General features: G+C 47.7%; 5 protein-coding genes across 5 annotated transcripts; 4 read left to right on the forward strand and 1 right to left on the reverse strand.

Moving 5' to 3' along the window:
• Window positions 1–1,182: 1,182 nt before the first annotated feature.
• On the reverse strand, window positions 1,183–9,203 carry F5147DRAFT_627895 (uncharacterized protein). Its single transcript, XM_041432725.1, has 31 exons — window positions 8,739–9,203; window positions 8,593–8,688; window positions 8,398–8,537; window positions 8,193–8,347; window positions 7,903–8,135; window positions 7,764–7,850; window positions 7,391–7,712; window positions 7,204–7,344; window positions 6,661–7,147; window positions 6,377–6,609; window positions 6,177–6,329; window positions 5,697–6,129; window positions 5,506–5,641; window positions 5,137–5,450; window positions 4,956–5,086; window positions 4,774–4,904; window positions 4,505–4,721; window positions 4,401–4,452; window positions 4,186–4,349; window positions 3,989–4,131; window positions 3,758–3,935; window positions 3,622–3,713; window positions 3,271–3,568; window positions 2,931–3,223; window positions 2,790–2,881; window positions 2,493–2,728; window positions 2,294–2,440; window positions 2,066–2,248; window positions 1,872–2,016; window positions 1,554–1,814; window positions 1,183–1,501 (listed from the first exon to the last, which is right to left on the reverse strand). The coding sequence occupies exons 1-31, from the start codon at window positions 9,158–9,160 to the stop codon at window positions 1,374–1,376; spliced, it is 6,243 nt and encodes a 2,080-aa protein (XP_041298017.1). The 5' UTR covers window positions 9,161–9,203; the 3' UTR covers window positions 1,183–1,373.
• Window positions 9,204–9,313: 110 nt separating this feature from the next.
• On the forward strand, window positions 9,314–10,181 carry F5147DRAFT_671345 (uncharacterized protein). The gene has a single exon (XM_041435586.1). The coding sequence runs from the start codon at window positions 9,701–9,703 to the stop codon at window positions 9,974–9,976; it is 276 nt and encodes a 91-aa protein (XP_041298018.1). The 5' UTR covers window positions 9,314–9,700; the 3' UTR covers window positions 9,977–10,181.
• Window positions 10,182–10,423: 242 nt separating this feature from the next.
• Window positions 10,424–11,289, forward strand: F5147DRAFT_671346 (uncharacterized protein). The gene is made up of 3 exons (XM_041435587.1): window positions 10,424–10,590; window positions 10,663–10,674; window positions 10,726–11,289. The coding sequence occupies exons 1-3, from the start codon at window positions 10,457–10,459 to the stop codon at window positions 11,141–11,143; spliced, it is 564 nt and encodes a 187-aa protein (XP_041298019.1). The 5' UTR covers window positions 10,424–10,456; the 3' UTR covers window positions 11,144–11,289.
• A 280-nt stretch (window positions 11,290–11,569) lies between these two features.
• F5147DRAFT_671349 (uncharacterized protein) lies at window positions 11,570–12,602 on the forward strand. Its single transcript, XM_041435588.1, has 2 exons — window positions 11,570–11,840; window positions 11,897–12,602. The coding sequence occupies exons 1-2, from the start codon at window positions 11,613–11,615 to the stop codon at window positions 12,251–12,253; spliced, it is 585 nt and encodes a 194-aa protein (XP_041298020.1). The 5' UTR covers window positions 11,570–11,612; the 3' UTR covers window positions 12,254–12,602.
• A 2,292-nt stretch (window positions 12,603–14,894) lies between these two features.
• On the forward strand, window positions 14,895–17,599 carry F5147DRAFT_604590 (MFS general substrate transporter). Its single transcript, XM_041432306.1, has 13 exons — window positions 14,895–15,339; window positions 15,391–15,410; window positions 15,458–15,529; window positions 15,590–15,607; window positions 15,662–15,920; window positions 15,978–15,987; window positions 16,039–16,368; window positions 16,417–16,553; window positions 16,601–16,672; window positions 16,719–16,750; window positions 16,801–16,871; window positions 16,923–16,936; window positions 16,987–17,599. The coding sequence occupies exons 1-13, from the start codon at window positions 15,075–15,077 to the stop codon at window positions 17,457–17,459; spliced, it is 1,773 nt and encodes a 590-aa protein (XP_041298021.1). The 5' UTR covers window positions 14,895–15,074; the 3' UTR covers window positions 17,460–17,599.
• The last annotated feature ends 571 nt before the right edge of the window (window positions 17,600–18,170 follow it).

The raw sequence follows: 18,170 nt of genomic DNA on the forward strand, positions 1-18,170 counted from the left end.
AGTGAATTCTCAGTGACGCGATACAACAGAGTCTTGCTTTGGACCTACATAGTTGGCTCAAGGCGTGCTTGAGAAACCATTAGGTTAGGACTCGTCGCTGATGACCTTTATTCACGCTATCCACCTATCAATCCATACATTTATACTGAATGGCTGAGGGTTGTAGATAAGAGCGGAACAGGCGAGACGCATGCTCACCCACATATCATCCATCTAGACAGTAGGGAAGTAGTAATGAGTCGTGCGTGAAGGGTAAAAGTCGGCTGTCGATGTCCTCAGCGACTATTGGCGTGATTGATCATAACACCAGATCATCAGATATCCAGGTCCATTCTTGTTTCAGGTGCTACTGGCACAATTATTACTGATCAATGTCTGTTCAAGCATGATTCGGCGATGTCGAGTATGACACTTTAAAATATACTTACGAGGTGAATATTTGCCTCTGACATGTTGAATGAATACGCGTGGCGAGGAAATGAGAAGCAGTGAGAGGGAAGTAGAGAAGAGAACCGGGGCTTCAAGTCGGAAGGCATCATGCAAGCGCACCTGGAAAAGTATTAGTAAGGCGCTGATCACGATGTTCTAAGCCTCAATATACGGACTTTTGATCAGGTCGCAGTGGCTCTATAGTGCACCTGAGCGAAGCAAAAGAAGAAGTGATAGCGAGTCGTGAAACCCTAGATGGCTAATACTGTATCAGATCAGCAAGAACGTCTGGCCACCTTCATGATCCATCTGGGCCGCAGAGAAGGAGTGCTAAATCGTGCATGAATGGTGGAAGCAGGGTGTCGATGTCCTGGAGACCACTAGTCAATTGATCATCTGATTGAACCAACCAATCGCTGACCACTGTCAGACAGGTTACGTGTTCGACAACAATCATCTGGTTTCAAGCACAATTCAACGATATGGAGTATGATGGTTCTAAGAGGCTTACGGTAGAGCATATAACTCGATCATGGATGTGCATGGCATAGGAATGTGATGTGATGTGTTGAGCAGAGAGTAAAGCACACCTGACAAATCATTAATGCTGCGTTGTCTGAGGACAAAAAACGTGTGAGATCATTCACTGAAGATGGTTACCTCGTATCTAGATACAGCCTCGAGGCATGTGCGAATGATGAATGCAAAGTGGGGCAGTGACAGAAGACGATACTACGAGACCATTGTCCCAAGTGAACTCGTTTTGTGTAAGGATTGATTACGGCGGAGAATGGGCCCAAGTTTGACTGTGTAGATATTTACAAGATGATTAAGGCACGGGCGGCGTTGCTATCGATCGACGTGTATTGACCACAGTACATCGAGTCAGCATCTATCGAGCTTACACCCTTTAAAAATCAGTCCAGAATGACAGGATTGCACAATCATAATCCGCTAATACTCCCGGCCACGCCTTCAACTGCATTCTTGAGTTTGTGTGTCTCGCGGACGACGCTGTCGTTCTCGTCCTCAGCACATTCACTAATGAACGTAGCGGTTTCTGCTACGAAACCTATCATGATGTTAGCATTATCCTCGATGGCATGCACAACACGAGAACGAACCAATGAGCTTCCCACCATGTTCGCGCCAGAGGGCTTCCGAGCAGGACAGAGCAAATATGCGCTCACGAGCATCCTCTGCGCGAGTATGCATGAGCAGGTCGATGTTGATCGATTTGAGTAAGGAGTCATCTACGGCCACGCTCGTCATAGCAATCAAGCAATCAGTCAGCGCTTGTTTCCCGGTATTCAATTTGATGCAACTCGAAATCTGAGCTATGATAGGCTTTGCTATTGAGGCCAGTTTGTCGTCACGCCAGAATACTACAAAAATTGCGAGTGAGTGGCGCAGCGTAAGGTAGGTCGCGTGTTCTCACTCACCACCGTCGTCATTTTCAAAACTCTTTGTAAGAGTCTGAACTGTTGCCAACCATAGAGACGCATTTTGAATTGACCCTGCGGCCAAAGACTCCAATATGTCGCACAAAGCTTGAAGAAGCATTGACATATATGGATTCATCAAGCCCTGCACTAGATTAATAACGTCATACTTGAAAGATGTGTTACGAGCGCACCTTGAAATAATCCAATAGGGCAGAATACATGTGACAAAACGTGACCTTGCGCTCGATGTTTGCTGTGCGATGATCATCAGCTGCAAATGCCCAGTCATACAAACGACGGAACAACGGTCTGAAAGCCGTCTCGTTAAGTTTTACAACAAGTTCCAAGAATGCCGAAATGATGTGGGGTTCTCCCTGGTACTAGTTAGTCTCACCACAAATCCCAACGAAGTGACTCACATCAGTCGTAGACTTCATGTTCACGCCAAAGCCGTCGAGGAATACCGAGAATATTGAACGGATGTGCTCCTGGATGTCAGGACGTCGAGCTACCCGAAGACTGCGTTTGAAAAAGACGAAAAACGCGATGAGTCCATCAACATGTTCCTGTCACAGGATATCAATATTCAAAATCATGTTCATATCGCGAGGTGCGTGCCTTTTTCTGAGATTTTTCCAAATTGGGCCACAGATCGCAAAGTACCGGCAGTAGCATGTTGCTTGGGATCTTCTTCGCAATAGCTTTCATCAAACCTGTCATGAGACCATTCAAGGTGACAGAGTATTCCAGATGGAGTTTGACGATGTCTCTAAGTTCTGCAGCACCACAGAAAGCGGGAAGCGTCGATACCAAGCCCTGTAGGGTAGCAATTGCACCATCCACTGGGGTTTGCGCTATTCGAGCAGAACAGTCAACAGCTGTTACGCAGGTTTACATGGGAGACAAGTCGCTCACCCATTTTGCCACTCAATCCTTCTTGAAGGACTGATGTGCACTGTTGTGCAATCTCTCGGAAGTGAGGTATAAGTCGAGGTCCAAGAGAGGATCTACAAATTCTTCAGTAACGTGGAACGCGAGGGAAGAAAAGTTCCATACACATAACACGGCAACACAGCTATAGCAGATTGCAATGATGCACGTGCTTTGATGATTTTGATGACAGAAGGGACAGTAGATACCAATGCTGTCTCCTCGCCAGGACAAATGGAGGAACCGATCGCTCTCAAAGCATCGAGTGCTGAATTAACTAGCGCGCCCGCTGACTGGCGAGAAACGACGTCCCGAATAAAGTCGATGATTGATATGATTGTCTTCTGTTGTTCGCGACGGACTGCATCTGTAACTCTGGGTATCCTCTCTGCGAGGATTTCAAGAGCACCAGCCTTGATCTAGAAACAGCGTGAGAAAGGGTCTCGTACAGGAAATATGATTCTACCCTAGTCTCGTCTGATTGCAGCATGACCAAAGCTCCGTTCAGGAAGTCTGCTGCTCCGATGGCATTCATGACTTTTGACGTGGTCTGCTGTGTGACTGACAGGATGTCTGAAATGTTGTTGTCGCCTTCTATTGTGGCAAGATCGACCAAAAGAGAGACAAGTTCCGTCGTTGCGTTGTCGCCCTTTGATATATCGGTGGAAGGCATGGGTATGATGGCATGACCGACGAACATAATCAGCGCCTGAGCACGTCGTTTGATGATGATAGAGGACGATCTCGCAGAATGCTCCTCATCGCTGCGATGGATGTATGAGTACGAAAGTGAGATAAAAGTGATTGGCCCGCGTACTGAACGTAATCCAAAAAGGTAGCACCCGCCTCGTCGGAACATGCGATATTGCGAATAAGTCTTTGCGCCTCCCGCAACACTTCTTTGAGAACCTGCAAGACGTCAGTCGCATCCAGAATCACCACAGAAAACTTACATGAAGATGCAACTCTCGGGGGAAATGGCGTAGCAGGGATATCGGAAGTCCTAACGAGGTTGAAGCCTCGTCCTCATGTTGCCGGCTCACCCGATTAGCCACCCTGTCCACTAGCGACATGCAAACCGGGGCCAAGAATTCTTGAGGCCCAAGCACATCGGCGAGGTGTATGAAAAAGCTAGCTCGTGCATCAGCGCTAAGTCACGAGCGTCAAATCCTTGATAGACATACTTTTGTCGACGATGGCGTGGGATATGGTTGGATGCATCCGTGAAGATCCGCAAGAACTCCCTAGCTCCGATGTAAAGTTCAAGCCCAGGAGGGTGTCGAGATTTGAGCGATGATACCATGACAGGAACAATGTTTTCGATAGTCTGTAAGTGAACATAAATCAAACACTACACCCCACAAGCCACAAAGATGCTTACGTTTTGCACCACCTTGAAACTATACGAGTCGTCGCGATGGAACACATTGGTGCCCATGAATGTGAAAATAGGCATGATGTTATGAAGCACCGAATCAGGCGTGAGTCGAGCTAGACTTGCCATGAGGAGGAGTGCCTGGTTGAACGTCTGCGGGTTTTCCGATACTGTGACAACAATGTTTCAGTCGGCACTAAAAATCGGAAAGTAAATCAAACCTCTGATGATTTCGACAAGTATGTCTAATCGGATTGGTCTAGCAGGAGGCTCCTTCTCATCGTAGTCAGAAAGTTGCCATTGTACGAGCAATAGAATCAAATACCGTGATTTTGCTCGCTGCTTGTTCCACAGCAGCCATTAGCATTTGGCAAGGATAGCTCGTATCGGACGGAATCGGCGAGTCGTGATGTATGATCTTGCCAAGAGTATCAAGAAGCTGCGTTAGAAGGTCAAGTGATCCAGGAAGTTCCTTTGTTCCGAGAACTTCAGCAAGGAAAGTGAATATCGACATTTTTTCCTCGACATCTCCGTGAGACGGGCTGTATTCGCGGAAATGAGGACAGGACACAATGATAGTACAAGGATGCATACTTATCGAGTTTAGCACGTTTACTGGCAGGAGTATCCAGCTGGGCTCCAGCTGGTTGATAAACCACAAGCAGATGATTGATCAGATGGACGTCCTGCAGAAGGTTGCTCAGAAGCTCCTTCGCGCATACATACTATTATCGCAGTCAGCCCTAATTCTGGTTACAGCTGACACGTCATCATACCACTTCATTGCCCAGCGATCCTGCCGACAAAAGGATGTCGCATATTTGAGCCTGCCGTGTCATGTCGAGATGCGCAAAAAGCCTCTCTTCTAACGCGTCCGAAAATAGTTTCCTGGCTGTAGCAATTGCATCTACAAATCGTCAAGCCGCCGCTCATGTAAAAAAAGAAAAAAAATCTTACTTGGCTTGAAGTATGTTTGCAACGCCAATGAGAAAATATTCCAAACCGAATTTTCCGTGTCTGTATTCAAATCTCCAACAGGGACGCTGAGGAACGTAGATGCTACGAGAACGGTGTACCGGTGGAAGTTGACGCCGAATAATTTTGAGATGGGAGCTGGGTCTTTGGCCAATGTCTCCATGGCAGATATCACCATATGCGATCTTGCAGTGTCTGATACATCCTCGACAGAGGACATGATGGATATGCGAGCTTCGGGCACTGGATGAGTGACCGCGTGCGACAGCAAGTAACAGATCACTCGACGCCTGTATCTGAGTCGAGAGAGAATAAACAAAAAGCGAAGACATGATTACAAGGCAAACATACTTTGCACTAGCAGCGGTAAAGTGTTGTTGGTGGAATACTTTGATATAATTGCCGTCCTGCGCAAGGAGAGTGTGGGATTCGAGAAGAGCCTTCAAATAGCCTTCGAGATCCTTTGCGTCAAGGTATTGAAGGTGCGCTAAGCAGTGAAATGGCTGTGAAGCCGGATAGTATAACAGGGACAGAAAACTTACTAGACTCTGCCCCGTATATAGTGTCCAGCCCATAGACATGTTTCCTCTCCGAGGTAGACGCCAACACCGAGATACACTCAAATATCAAAGCACGGCCTTGCTTGTCTGTTCGCGCATCCATGAGCACTGCTATGAATGAAGGCAATACCGTCTGAAAGTCGACGGCATTGTCAGAGTTGTGCCCGCGTAAGAACGCTAAAGCATGCAAGAGAGCACGGGTTCGCACGCGCTCCAGGGTTGGAGATTGCGCGAGAAGGACGCCAAGTAAGAACATGAGAGAAGTATCCCTTAGGTTTAGGAAGAGCGCCTGGATGAGATGAGTAGACAACTGCGATGGAGTGGTACTTCCAGAAGCAACAGCGACAGCGTATAGGTTTTGCATGAGAGCAACATAACGGTCCTCAACGCTCTTCTTTTCAGATAGCAAATCACTCTAGTAGGAAAGTGAGCAACTGGTAAACCGTCAGGCTCGAAACGTACCAATGATGAAGTTGTAATCCAAGTAGGCGTACGTGCGTCAGCTAGTCGAATAGCCGGGATCAACGCCAATATGGATGCCTGAAGAAACATCACGGTGATTCTGCCTCCAGGCTTTGTCGTGACTTTCATGCCCAGCGTAGCGTCATTGAGCACCTGTCACATATTCAGCAAATCGAAGACAGAGACGAAAATAGTCATGCCTCCTGCAAGTTCGTGGAGCTATCTGCAAGATCGCCGAAACCGTCAACAGAGTGTAACTTCATGGCGGCCAGAACCTGTAAGGCTATGTCGACCTGCTGTCCACATGAGGTGCTGAGTAGCAAGACGCGGACGACTAGGTAAGCAAGGGCGCGACCGTGCGGGAGGGGGTCATGTAGCTTGAGGAGAATGAGGGAAATATCGCTTGAACTGTCGTTGGAAGCAAGGATGTTCTCTGCAAAAAAAAATAAGCAAATGATGACATTACAAGAAAACAAACACGCACCTGCAATCTTGGCTGCCACATCGAGATTGGCCTGGCTGATTTTTTCCATGTCTACGTCTGCCTCGTCATTCTCCTCATCATTCTTGCGACGTAGAAGGTCAGCCTTTTCCCAAATATCCACACAACCTCTCAACCATCCAGTTGCAGTACCTCCAGCCTCCTTCAGCGCCTTCCATACTCCCCGCGCAGTCCTGAACTTTGATTTGCTGGCAAGCAGGTACGGAAATAGCACGCGTTCTTGTACAGCTTGTGATAAATCCGGGTAGGTCTTGCTGAAATGACCGGCGAGGAAAGCAACATGTGCAATAAGAATAGCGCGAGCTGGTGGGTCCGGACCAATCTGTGAGACGATGGCATCCAGGAGTTTTTGAGGGGTGATGCTTGAAGTAACCGTCGAGAGGAATACTTCAGGTGAAGAGTACAACACGTGGAGAACTCCAGCGTGCGTATCGTAGACGCGAGCAAGCAGAGCTGACTGTATTGAGGCCTTAAAATACTGATGTTAGTAAAAAAAACCAGGAACAACGATGTCGATAGTGTTACCTTATCAGATGCCTCGAGCGTCAACCCCCCTTGCAGAATTTTGTATAGCCGCTCGACAGCCCCAACGCGTGCCTCCTTGGCGGTGCTTGTTGAAGCGACGACAATTTCGTTGACGTCAGTACTTTGAGCCCATGGATGACTCTGAGAAGGTTCTTTATATATGTAGTGACACGCTGAGGAAACTTACCACTGAAAACGAGATCATCAATTCGTCCGCTTTCGTCTTCCGCTCTTTCTTTTTCAATCGCTGATCGTCGCCTTCGTGCTCGCTCTCTTCGTCCTCGATGATTTTACCCACGGCATCACGAAGGATATCAACATGACGTTGATGAACGAGAGACAAGAGAGCACGTGCAGCATTAGTCGTTGAGGTTGCGACAGACTCTTCATCGCTGCTAGTGAGAATTAGTCGTATGAGCGAGGACACCAAGCGCTCAAGCAATCTCAGAGGAGTACCCGTGGCACTAAGAATTGCAGCGTAAAGAGAGGACACAACAGGCTCCTCGAGTCTAAATAATAATAAGTCCTTGTTCTCGATGGTTGAGAAAGCCTGTACATACCGGGGCTTGAGACATTCAAGGAGCGGCAAGATAAACTTTTCAGCTCCAACAAACTGAACTGCACTTCGAAGTTCTTCCGTAAATGTGCTGCGAACACGACTTCAACATCAAAGGGTTGCCATTCCCAAAGTTGACTTACGGAATCTTTAGACATAAATTCCCTGTGTTGGCGTGGAAAGTCTCAAGCTCTTCTTGAGGTGAGCATACTGCAATTGCGACTTTGACAAATTGTTCGCTACATCTGTCGTCCTTCGTATTCCGTTTACCCTTTGGAGCAGCTGAAGTGGCCATTGCTCCGATGATAGCTACTACGGCAGCAGATGACAGCGAAACTTTATGCGAAAGTGTGGAAAGCAGTACGTAACTACCGAGCTAAGGGAAGGCAGCATCGTGTCAGTAATACCAAGGCGTCATAATTCGGAAACTTACAGTTGCGTTGGCATCACTGTGACTAGTCTGAAATGGCGCAAGGAGAGCTGACAACAGAAACGCAAGAATGCCTTCATCCAGAGCCGGCGAAGATGCGATATAGTCGTGCATTGTGGCTGCATTGAAAGCCACAAGTGTACGATGAGAACATGAGCCTAAAAGCGTTATGTTGGTGCTAAAAGTCGATTCGAACAGAGATTCTTACCTCTGATCGCAGTTGGAAGTAACGATGCAATAAATCTTGCTACCGCTTGGTTGGCAGCCATGGCTTTGACAATCGAGCTCCGTGCAAGAGGCGTTACTGTTGATTTAAATGGTAGCAGAAATGAAAAGATGGAAGTAGAACTGGGGACAGATGTCAAAAATGAAACTGGCACGCATGAAGCTCAACGAAACGCACGGTATGTGTAGGATTGAGAGCATCTTGACAAAGTGCGGGGATTCATGATAAGGGAAAAAGAGGGAGAGAACTGCATCGACATTAAATTCATTAATGCTTCAGGGGCGTTGTTAGTTGCAGAAGCTGACAAGATGGTACAAACATACCGAAATCTCCTGACCAGCCATTCTAATACTTTGCTTGTAGGCGCCTCCATGAGCCACGGTCCTAACAGGGACAAGAACGCGTTCAGCGTGTGATCAAGGTTTGCGTTCACTTCCCGTGATTGCATGGTGCGATCGACATTCCTTGCAGCCTCGGAAAATAAAGTCTGGTCAAAGTCCACAGACAGGGAAGACCCATCTAAAGGTAGTTTTGCAGTTCGCGCAGTAAAAGCAGGAGACAATGAGGATAATTGCGCGAAGGCATTGCTAGCAAGTGCATGGATTGAGTCGAGGTCATGAACGTCGGCATCTCGACCAGTAAAAAGGTATGATTCTGTCCGTCTCCGTTTGTTGGTGTGAGAGTCGAGAAGAGATGCATTTAGAGATGCGGATGCGGCCAACTGACTCGCAAGTGCAGACGGCATATTAATACAACGCGTCCAAGTTGCTTTCACTAGGGCCTTACTAGCATCTACTAGTATGAGTGACCACTAACATTTAGATCTTCATTCACAGAAAAAAAATGCTGACGTAACAATCACACCCAAAGGGATCAATAACGGTTCAATGCAAGGGGCGTTGTGGGCAGAAGTCCGCCATTCTGCCAACTGGTTCTGCCAAACCGGTTCTGCCCGGCAGATGGCAGAATTCTGCGGGCAGAATCCGGCAGAATGTCAAACTACAGGGATCACAGTGCAATAGCTTTCTTCACCTTACTTGGCCATAGTAGCCTTTTTCGAACGACTCAGAGCAACTGCACTTCCTTACCTGTAGAGTAGAAGAAATTTTCAATTGTACAACCTGTACTCCTCTGTCGCGCACCATTTTCAGGTGGACACGCTGATGGATTAGCATGGTGGGAGAGTCTTGCAGTCAGTGCTGACGGACATCCTTTGAAGGCACTTGCAATCACCCTCTTATCCATTGTTCCCCATGCTGCTGACGTCGAACGCCTCTTCTCGGATATGGGTAGCACTCAGTCTCCGAAGCGCTGCAATCTCTCAGTAGACACGTTTGAAGCGCTGGCCAAGATTCGAGTAAATCTTCGCTACCACAGTCATCAGAAGGCCGTGGTTAATGGCAAGCCAATTCGTCGACGTCACGCACACATGCACACCAATGCCGAGCCAGGCATCAACATCGATACGGCTACTGACCTAGAAGCCAATTTTGCATGGGCGCCACCACTCGCACCTCAGACTCAGAACATCGATGATGATCTTGTGGGTCCTGATTCCTGAATCCATATCACTCGACGAGATTGACGCTGCATTTGCGCTACTGGAACGCGAGAAAGAAGCCATGGAACGAGAGCTGGTTGACGGAAATGAAGTGCTAGAGGGCCAAGTTTATTTTGCAGAATTGGAGCATGTTGATAGTCTTGTACCGAAATCTGTTGACGACGAGATCATGGTAGTTGATCACACCTCACGCGACAACGGACAGTGGGATGTGGACGCGCTGATGTCTTCTAATGGTGTTTCCTAGTGACACTTAGTATACATTGTCATACACATAGCCTGGTAGCGCTTTGAAAATTTTGCCAAGCGGCAGAAGTGATGGTTTTGCCGCTTCTGCCGGTTATGCCGGCACAATTGCTCGCAAACAATTCTGCCCCCAGCACGCCGCGTTGCCCTATTTCAATATTTGTCTTGAATCATTGTGCTTACATAATCCACACTGTTTGAAGAAGTTCGTAAGCTAGCTTACCTTGAAGTCCCATGTCGTCGTCTAGAACTGGTCTTCCCCCACTTTCTTCGAAAGGTGTCTTCTCAGTCTCATCTTCTTGTGTTATAGATGCGCCTCGCAAAGAAGTGTGGGAAGTTTTGATGGACTGGAAGTCATACAAGGAATGGTAAATGCTGCACACTTGACGATGACCGGTCTAACTCTCCATAACCATCACCTAACTGACTCGGTAATCTAGGAACCCGTTCGTGTAAGCTATGCTGTTCACAACGTTTGCAGTTGATGCAAATAACTTGAAAAGGCGAGACCAACGCATCACAGATGCGCGGAAGAATCACCTGCCCGACGAGACTCCACGTGAAGGGTGTTACCTATATATCCACCCGGTGCACATTCCTCCGTCATATGACAACCCGTGGTTTCCAGGCTCCGCGTTCGAGCGGATTACAGTATTGGATCACGAAAATTATCGTACAGCATGGGTGAACATCGAAATGCCACACTGGTTGCTCACCGCGGAACGGTGGCAGGCGCTCGTAGAAGTTGAGGGAGGCAAAACACGTTATGAGACGGTTGAGGTGTTTGGTGGGCTCCTCGCGTATCTGGTCAGGGCCTTCGTTGGGAATGGATTGAAGAAGGGATTTATAGCCATGGCTGAAGGGCTTAAAAACAGAGCAGAAGAAAGGTACGAGGGGCATGTGAGCACCACTACTAGCTAATTGGAACCGAACCTCTGGGATGGGCTTCGCGGTATCACCGCGGATGCGAAACATGATAGATAACCGCCGGGTCGTGACAGGTAAACAGCATACGACGTCATGTCGGACTATGGATTATAATTAATTATAAGGAGGATGTGACTCCATCCTGATGTATCCCTCGGTCCAAATTTTATGAGACCATATGTGCAAAGCTCGCTTCAGTTGCTGTACAGTACTTATGTAGCTAGACCTTAGTCCAAGCTTACACCCGGATTGAACGGATCCGCCATCGGATGATTCCAAAATGAATCGGATTAATAAATGAAATTGACGCTGACTAATCCGAGACAGCTTGAACCGCTTCTGGAAAATATTCTAGACCACGATTCATGCCGTCATATATAATCAGAGACAACCCTCGTACACAACTTTACTCCCTTTCTAGATTACCATCACTATCTGGACCTACCCACTCTATATTTTTACCATGTCTCAATTATACGATGCAGGATACCCTGTGAACGATCTCCTGCTCGCTTCATCATATCCAGCCACGACCCCTGTTTATTCCCCTCCGTATGATGTTCGCGGGAGACAGCAACATTTCATCGAAACCGCACAGCAGAGGAAAGAACGGATCGAGTTTCTGAAAAAGAGAGAATGGGCTCGTCGTGTTGCTGAGTGGATTCGGGCGACTAGTGCACGGCAGGATGTGGTCAGTTATCATCACTCCAAATATGTCATGAATTATGTCACTAATGCAATTTTCAGATGAACTTTGGCTGCTCAGGTAGGCTTGCAGCATCATCACCCATGCCAGAGAACGGTGATGTTACCCGCTTGACTACCTCTGCGTCATCACTCTCTCTATCATCGAGCGAGGAAGAGCAAGAACCATACGTCATCTATAGTTCATCTCCGTCATCTTCCATGTCGTCCTTATCCGACGACCTGTCTATTTCCTCAGTCCCCACCTCGCACCCGTCTAACAACATTCATCCACTGTCAAGCTCCATGCCTTCTCCCTCCAAGCGCAGCCACCACCGTCGTAGGAGCAGCACCAGTCTTATGACTCCACGTCGCCGACCTTCATTGTCCAGTATTTACGAGGTTCCGGAGGAAGACTGATTCACGTCTGCATGGTTGGATTTATCGGTCGGGAGTGTTCAAGCTAGGATCAAACCGGTTTTGGTCAAAGCAGTGCCACGTATCCCTTCTTGGGGTTTTCGTGGCGTTACGACGATCTTGTTGCCCCCTCCTCCTTTGTCGTTCTCCAACGACGTTCATGACCATTTTGCGGACATGCTGACCGCTCTCTATACCTGTGCAAGCATACCCCTCTTCTCCATCATCATCGAATATGTGGACGTTCAGTTTCTTTGTACATTACGTGAAGATGTATCACATTAGTGTTTCGGTAGTATTTTCCAGCTCAACGTATAAGTGTAAAAATGGAATGTTTCATATGCATGCACACCGATTGATCGATCGATCTTACCCGAAAATTGACGACAATAAATGTGAGATCCAGATGAGTCAATTGTGGAATTGATCCGCTGCCATGAGTACAGCTGTATCTCGAACTCAAGAGTGCCTCAGGATGCATCGAGTATAGATGCTGTTGAGACACGATCTTTATCAAGAGGGCAGTTCTTTTTTTCGCAGCGTGTCTAGGTTACGCATCGGCGTATTAGTACTAATGAATCAATCCGCTACAACAATACGGATGCTATGGCACAAAGTCCGTGAGCGACACGCATTAATACCATCCGGGAGTCTATGTTTTCTTTTCAATTTGCAAGGGCATACGTTTCTTCGGGCACAGACTTCTATAATAAATCCATCTGACTCATGACAAGGCAACGGCTAGTCCCCATCAAGTATCGTCAGAAAGTATAGTGCGGGAGATGCCTATCTAGTTCCTGAATGCGTTGGTGGAATGGCCCAGTGGAGTAGCCACGAGTCTAGGACACCGGAACGTATTGACATCGAAAGGGAAGTCAAGTCTCTGGTTATCTGGTATTTTCGAGAGGGTAGGCGCATAGTAGGCCGCTGAGGTGGAAATCGATATGAGATGATGTATTAAACACGTCATGATAAAAAAGAAAACATGCTGGAGAACGAGAGCGCGAATGCGACGGAGTTAATTCATCCGGTCAAGGACGTGGGCTCTCCCGGGCAGATAAAAACTTTGACTTATTGTTATGACGCGGATAGGATTGTTGCAGAAGTATGTTCGATTCCTAGGGCAAGCCTCATCCGCAATAAATTTGCGGGAAGTATCGAGTGGACCTTCTGCTCCGCGCAATGTGAAGGCGACTTTCATATTGCGTGGAGTCGGGTTGTAATGCTAGTACATACGAGGTCCCTTTATCAACACGATCCCAGGATCCGCAAAGGGTACTAGTCTCCGAGCTCTCTACCACATTTCCAATCGGTTCGGAAACGGCCGAAGGGGTCCCTCGGTGAGTGTGTTAAAGGCTACGAGACCTGTGGTGCGAAGCTTCCTACCTCACTAGCCCTCCCGGTGGGTTACGGTTACCGTATGCAGTTGGCCGATAATCGAATGCGATTGCGGTCGCGAGACGGAACCTTTATTCCCACTGGGCATCTAGGCTCAGTAGTATAATCCAGAAGCACGGTTGGGGTAGCGGTAGCCCCTTGACGAGAACTTTCGCAGGCTCGAAACTCTGCCATCTTCGTCATCCTAGCGTTCTTCTTGCCCTAGCTAACAGACCCTTATCTTAGGAGACGGGTGCCTGCAGTGCTGAACGTGGACTACCTCGCGACGTTCTTCTGAACGCTTTGGCTTGGGCTTCGCAGATGCAAGCCTGTCGCTATGCCTCAAAAAATTCTCTCCGGTCCGAGACTATAGCCGTTATTTGTATCGTAGTGGTGCGTACACACCTAATCCCCGACTCCGCAATTATGAGCATCTTCCATGTCACGTTGCTCCTTTTAGCATTCGATACACCATCACAAGCGAGCACACACCAAATACAGAATACAACGACGGAGCAGGTCAAAAGTTGTCCGGGCCGATAAGGGGGACAAGAATATAGATGTGATAGTCACGCACTGGACGATTAATGCCCCTAACCTCCAATTCTACGGCACGCTTGTCATGAACTGTGTTACAGCTCACACCATTATCTTCATGTACCCTCACGCATTGGTATAGAGAAAAAAAGGGTATTAGTATATCCACATCTCTATCCCGAAGAGCAATCAAATCTCGGAACCATATTGCCATTAATGAAGTACGTGCGGTGGGATTTGATCTGACAACAAGACTGCTCCGCACCGGAGAACATGACTGCGACTGCAGAGCGCACTGTCCACAGACAACGAAGTGCTCTGTCAATGAAGACACATTACGTTGAAGTGGACCTACCTTAGGAAGCAAGCACGAGTATCGTATACAATGATGATATGCCTATCGTCGTATGGTTTCTCGGAGGCCGTGAGTGTGCAATAGCAGGCATGAGGGTTAAATATTTCCCAAAAGAGTATGGATGTCCATGTAGAAGAGAGAATAAAGTAATAAGGTGAGTTCAGTGCGATAAGGAGAGAACGCGGGTCCTGGTTTGCGACGGAACATGTTGAACTCGTCCGCTGTTAACGCGGCAAAAATTACCAAATTTGGCATACTCTCATGGCGTGGAAATTTCCTCCGGACGGCGCAAGGATGAATGCTTATTCGTTACTAATTACCTTGATAATCGCTCTTGATTCAAATTCAAATTCGTCCGTTTATGACGGCTTGCCTCATAACCGGGCTGGGACCGTGGAGGTAACATCAATATCAATATCAACATAAGGCTATTAGGATCATGCTGCACATAGTAAATTCAAGATCTCTGGGACTGTCGGACAGTGTTGGACTCGTAACACCCTGACTGTCTTCACGAAATGGTCCTCGCTTGGTCCCCGCTTGCTATCGGGCTGCATGACTCGAAAGAGCTTCTCTGCTTCTATTTTTGAAGTTGGATTAAAAGAACACATCCAGGCTTTTGTGAGTGGGTCCTCTACACCTATCATGTCCACCGCCAGCATTCGCTCCGCCAACGCTGTTGCTCCTACCGATGCCGAAGGCAAACATGGCCAACGTCAGTCATTAATCAGTGTTCTGTCTGTCCCAGTCCCTGCTGCCAAGCCAAAGCTACCTTTAAGGTGGCAGGTAGTGATGATTGCATTAACGTGCATGTGCACATGTAAGTATCCATCTCCATGAATTTTTCTGAGTAGCTCATGAATTGTGCAAGTCGGAAATCATTGGTCCAACGTACGCACCCATATTTCAAGTTAAACAGATTATTTCCATGCTTACAGGGTCTTATCGTTGCTCTGAAGACAACGATCGAGGAAAAACTGAAGATTAACAATTCCGAATTTGCTACTCTCGTAAGTATTTTGCTCAACATAATCGTGCCAGTAGCAGTCTTGACGTTCTCGGATCGCTAGGTAGCTGTAACGAATCTGGTACGGCCGGTCTTGCTCCGCTAACGTGGAACCGACGTACTCACTCTCGAAAAGGTCAACACATTTCTCTGCATCGCCCTCGGTTTCGTCATCGATAAATTTGGAGGCCCACTCATGTCTGTCATACTTGCCGCATTTCATCTTGCAGGCACCATCGTAGAGGCCGGCGCAACGACAAACGGACTCAATAGTTATCATGTCCTCATGGCGGGCAAGATCATCGCGGCTATCGGTGACGGATCCCTAGATAATGCACAGCACAAAATCTTCACCACATATTTTGCGCCGGGAAAAGGTTTCGGAGTGTCTATAGGTGAGGTACCTCATGATCGTTAGCGATCCTTATATTTCTATTTGACCGTTTTGTCAGGTCTCATATGGTAGGTTCTATGACTACACCTTCACAACTCATGTGCACTTGTACCGTGTAGGTCGATGGCGAATCTGGCTCAATATATCGGTCAGAGCACCGCGAACGTGATGTCCCAAAATCTTGGCTCATATTCATGGCCTCTCTGGATAAGCGCCGTCATAAGCCTCTTCTCTCTTCTCTGTGCTATCTGTATCGTCATCCTTGATAAATTCCTTCGTTCACATTACGAAGTTGTCGATCACTCCAAACGGGTCGACCAGCCAAGTACGGGTAAGGCTAGAACGTTTAATTGGCCAGCTGTGCGCCAGATGCCGTTTACTTTTTGGTTTGTGATTCTTTTTGCGACCTTCGAAAACGCTGGCGTGCAGTCATTTTTGTCAATATCTACGTGAGTGATTGTCTTTCGATAGTGTTATGACTGTTAAATTTTACGCAGGCAATTCGCACAGCAAAGGCTCAAGAAAGGCGCCGTAGTTGGCGGATGGGTGTCGAGTTTTTACCTTCTCCTTCCTGTTGGACTTGTCCCTTTGGAGGGCGTATTTATTGATACATGTGGGCACCGTGTGACTATCCGTGAGCGTCCTCTCATTTGGTAATGCAGAAGCTGATCATAAGGCTAGTATTTCTTTCGGGGTGTATGTTCTTAATCTCAATGTTGCTGTTGAGATTTTCCGAGACAGTGCCGACTTTTGGTGAGTTGGGACAATTCAGGTAGATGTTGTACTGAATCCAATTTAGTTTGCGCATATGTATTCTATGCGTTTGCTCAGGTAGATGCACGAGATCCTCGATTCACTAGTACTCTAACATTATCTTGCAGAGCTTAACACCAGCTCCGCAAGTGGAGATCTTGCGCAGCATTATACCGGATTCTCGCTACTATGCAACGGCGTGAGTTCTCTAGCACATCTTCACTGTTGACCTTCTTGACGTGATTTCTAGCTTTGCCATCAAAAGTATGCTTGGTTCTTCTCCATCTCATCACGCTCACTGTCTCTTCTTGCAGAATCGATCATTCAGGGTTCCATCGTCATCGTCGTGACGGCAGCTGGGAGGCTTCAAGACCTCTCCCCCAACGACTCGCTCGAGAGTGCTGTGACGGTCTGGCTTGTATATGCGTTTGCCTGCGTGCTTGTCTCAGGTGCACTCCTGGGCGCCTGCTATACACCATTCGGGAAGCGGTGTCTTCCCGCCGCGCGGCTCTCAGAGGTACGCCCAAAGTATCTGGAAAGAGAAGTGGAGAAGCTTTGGGAGCTACGCCTGCATACTGCTACCGAGGAAAGCAAGGATGAGAGTGCGACGCCAAAGCAGAAGGAAGTAATGTTGAAGAGCCCTGTATCAGGCTCTGTGTCTTCATATGCGCGCTGGGTGGCGGTTGGAGCTGGGTTCGCCACAGTCCTCACAGCTTGGGTGATATTCGGCTTTGGGGTTGAGTGGGGTGTGCATGGAAACATTGTCGCCGGAACTACGGGGGAATGAAGGGTTCCATTCATTTAACGAGTGGCGTGCCCTACCACTGAGCTAAACGGATGCATTTAAAATCGAACTAGTGACGATTACATCAGCCGTCTTGACTTGTAACTTCCTGATTTTATTTTGAAACCCGCGGTACTTCATCAGTTTCTGAGCCTGGCATTTATCGTGTTGTAATGGACTGCTGAACGACGGACTCGGATGTGTACTAGTTGTTAAAACACAAAAATCGAATCCTTACGCGGATCCCGTGTTGCGAAACAATTCATTGCTCGCGAGGAACCTCACAATTTCGAAGTTCGCTACTTGTAGTCACCGTTCGTCATATTCTGCGCTACGAACAAGCGTGACTGTCGACTCCTCGGGATGTCGATTGCATGGGATACAACGTTGGTTGCGCTACCAAGCTGTACTGATATGATTATGCTGTTGAACGTTGAGCAGCTTGGTTTGACGCAGTGTGTCCGCACACCAAAAGCCGACTTCGTCTCGAAACCGCCACCATCCTAGCATTCCTCTTGCCCTAGCTAACAGACTCTTTGTAAGCATGACGCTTACCACGGTGACGCAGCCTATGATGCGGACTGTGACGCTGCTTAGATGACTCTCGTTGATTGGACACCGCGTATGATTCTATTTCAGTGAAGTACATGATAGGAAATGTTCCTTAGCTGTTTGTTCGTAAGATGTTGCTGATCTGATGTACGTCCTTATTGA

The sequence above is a fragment of the Suillus discolor genome (assembly GCF_016758755.1).
Source record: "Suillus discolor strain FC423 chromosome Unknown F5147scaffold_5, whole genome shotgun sequence".
In the NCBI taxonomy this organism is placed as follows: domain Eukaryota; kingdom Fungi; phylum Basidiomycota; class Agaricomycetes; order Boletales; family Suillaceae; genus Suillus; species Suillus discolor.

Coding starts and splice junctions, on each gene's coding strand:
- F5147DRAFT_627895 (XM_041432725.1), bottom strand. CDS start 9,160: ATGCCGTCTGCACTTGCGAGTCAGTTGGCCGCATCCGCATCTCTAAAT. Junction 8,689..8,738: donor TGGCTGGTCAGGAGATTTCG/GTATGTTTGTAC, acceptor ACGCCCCTGAAG/CATTAATGAATTTAATGTCG. Junction 4,350..4,400: donor ACTTGTCGAAATCATCAGAG/GTTTGATTTACT, acceptor TTGTTGTCACAG/TATCGGAAAACCCGCAGACG.
- F5147DRAFT_671345 (XM_041435586.1), top strand. CDS start 9,701: ATGGGTAGCACTCAGTCTCCGAAGCGCTGCAATCTCTCAGTAGACACG.
- F5147DRAFT_671346 (XM_041435587.1), top strand. CDS start 10,457: ATGTCGTCGTCTAGAACTGGTCTTCCCCCACTTTCTTCGAAAGGTGTC.
- F5147DRAFT_671349 (XM_041435588.1), top strand. CDS start 11,613: ATGTCTCAATTATACGATGCAGGATACCCTGTGAACGATCTCCTGCTC. Junction 11,841..11,896: donor CTAGTGCACGGCAGGATGTG/GTCAGTTATCAT, acceptor TGCAATTTTCAG/ATGAACTTTGGCTGCTCAGG.
- F5147DRAFT_604590 (XM_041432306.1), top strand. CDS start 15,075: ATGACTCGAAAGAGCTTCTCTGCTTCTATTTTTGAAGTTGGATTAAAA. Junction 15,340..15,390: donor ATTAACGTGCATGTGCACAT/GTAAGTATCCAT, acceptor GAATTGTGCAAG/TCGGAAATCATTGGTCCAAC. Junction 16,554..16,600: donor TGGGCACCGTGTGACTATCC/GTGAGCGTCCTC, acceptor TCATAAGGCTAG/TATTTCTTTCGGGGTGTATG.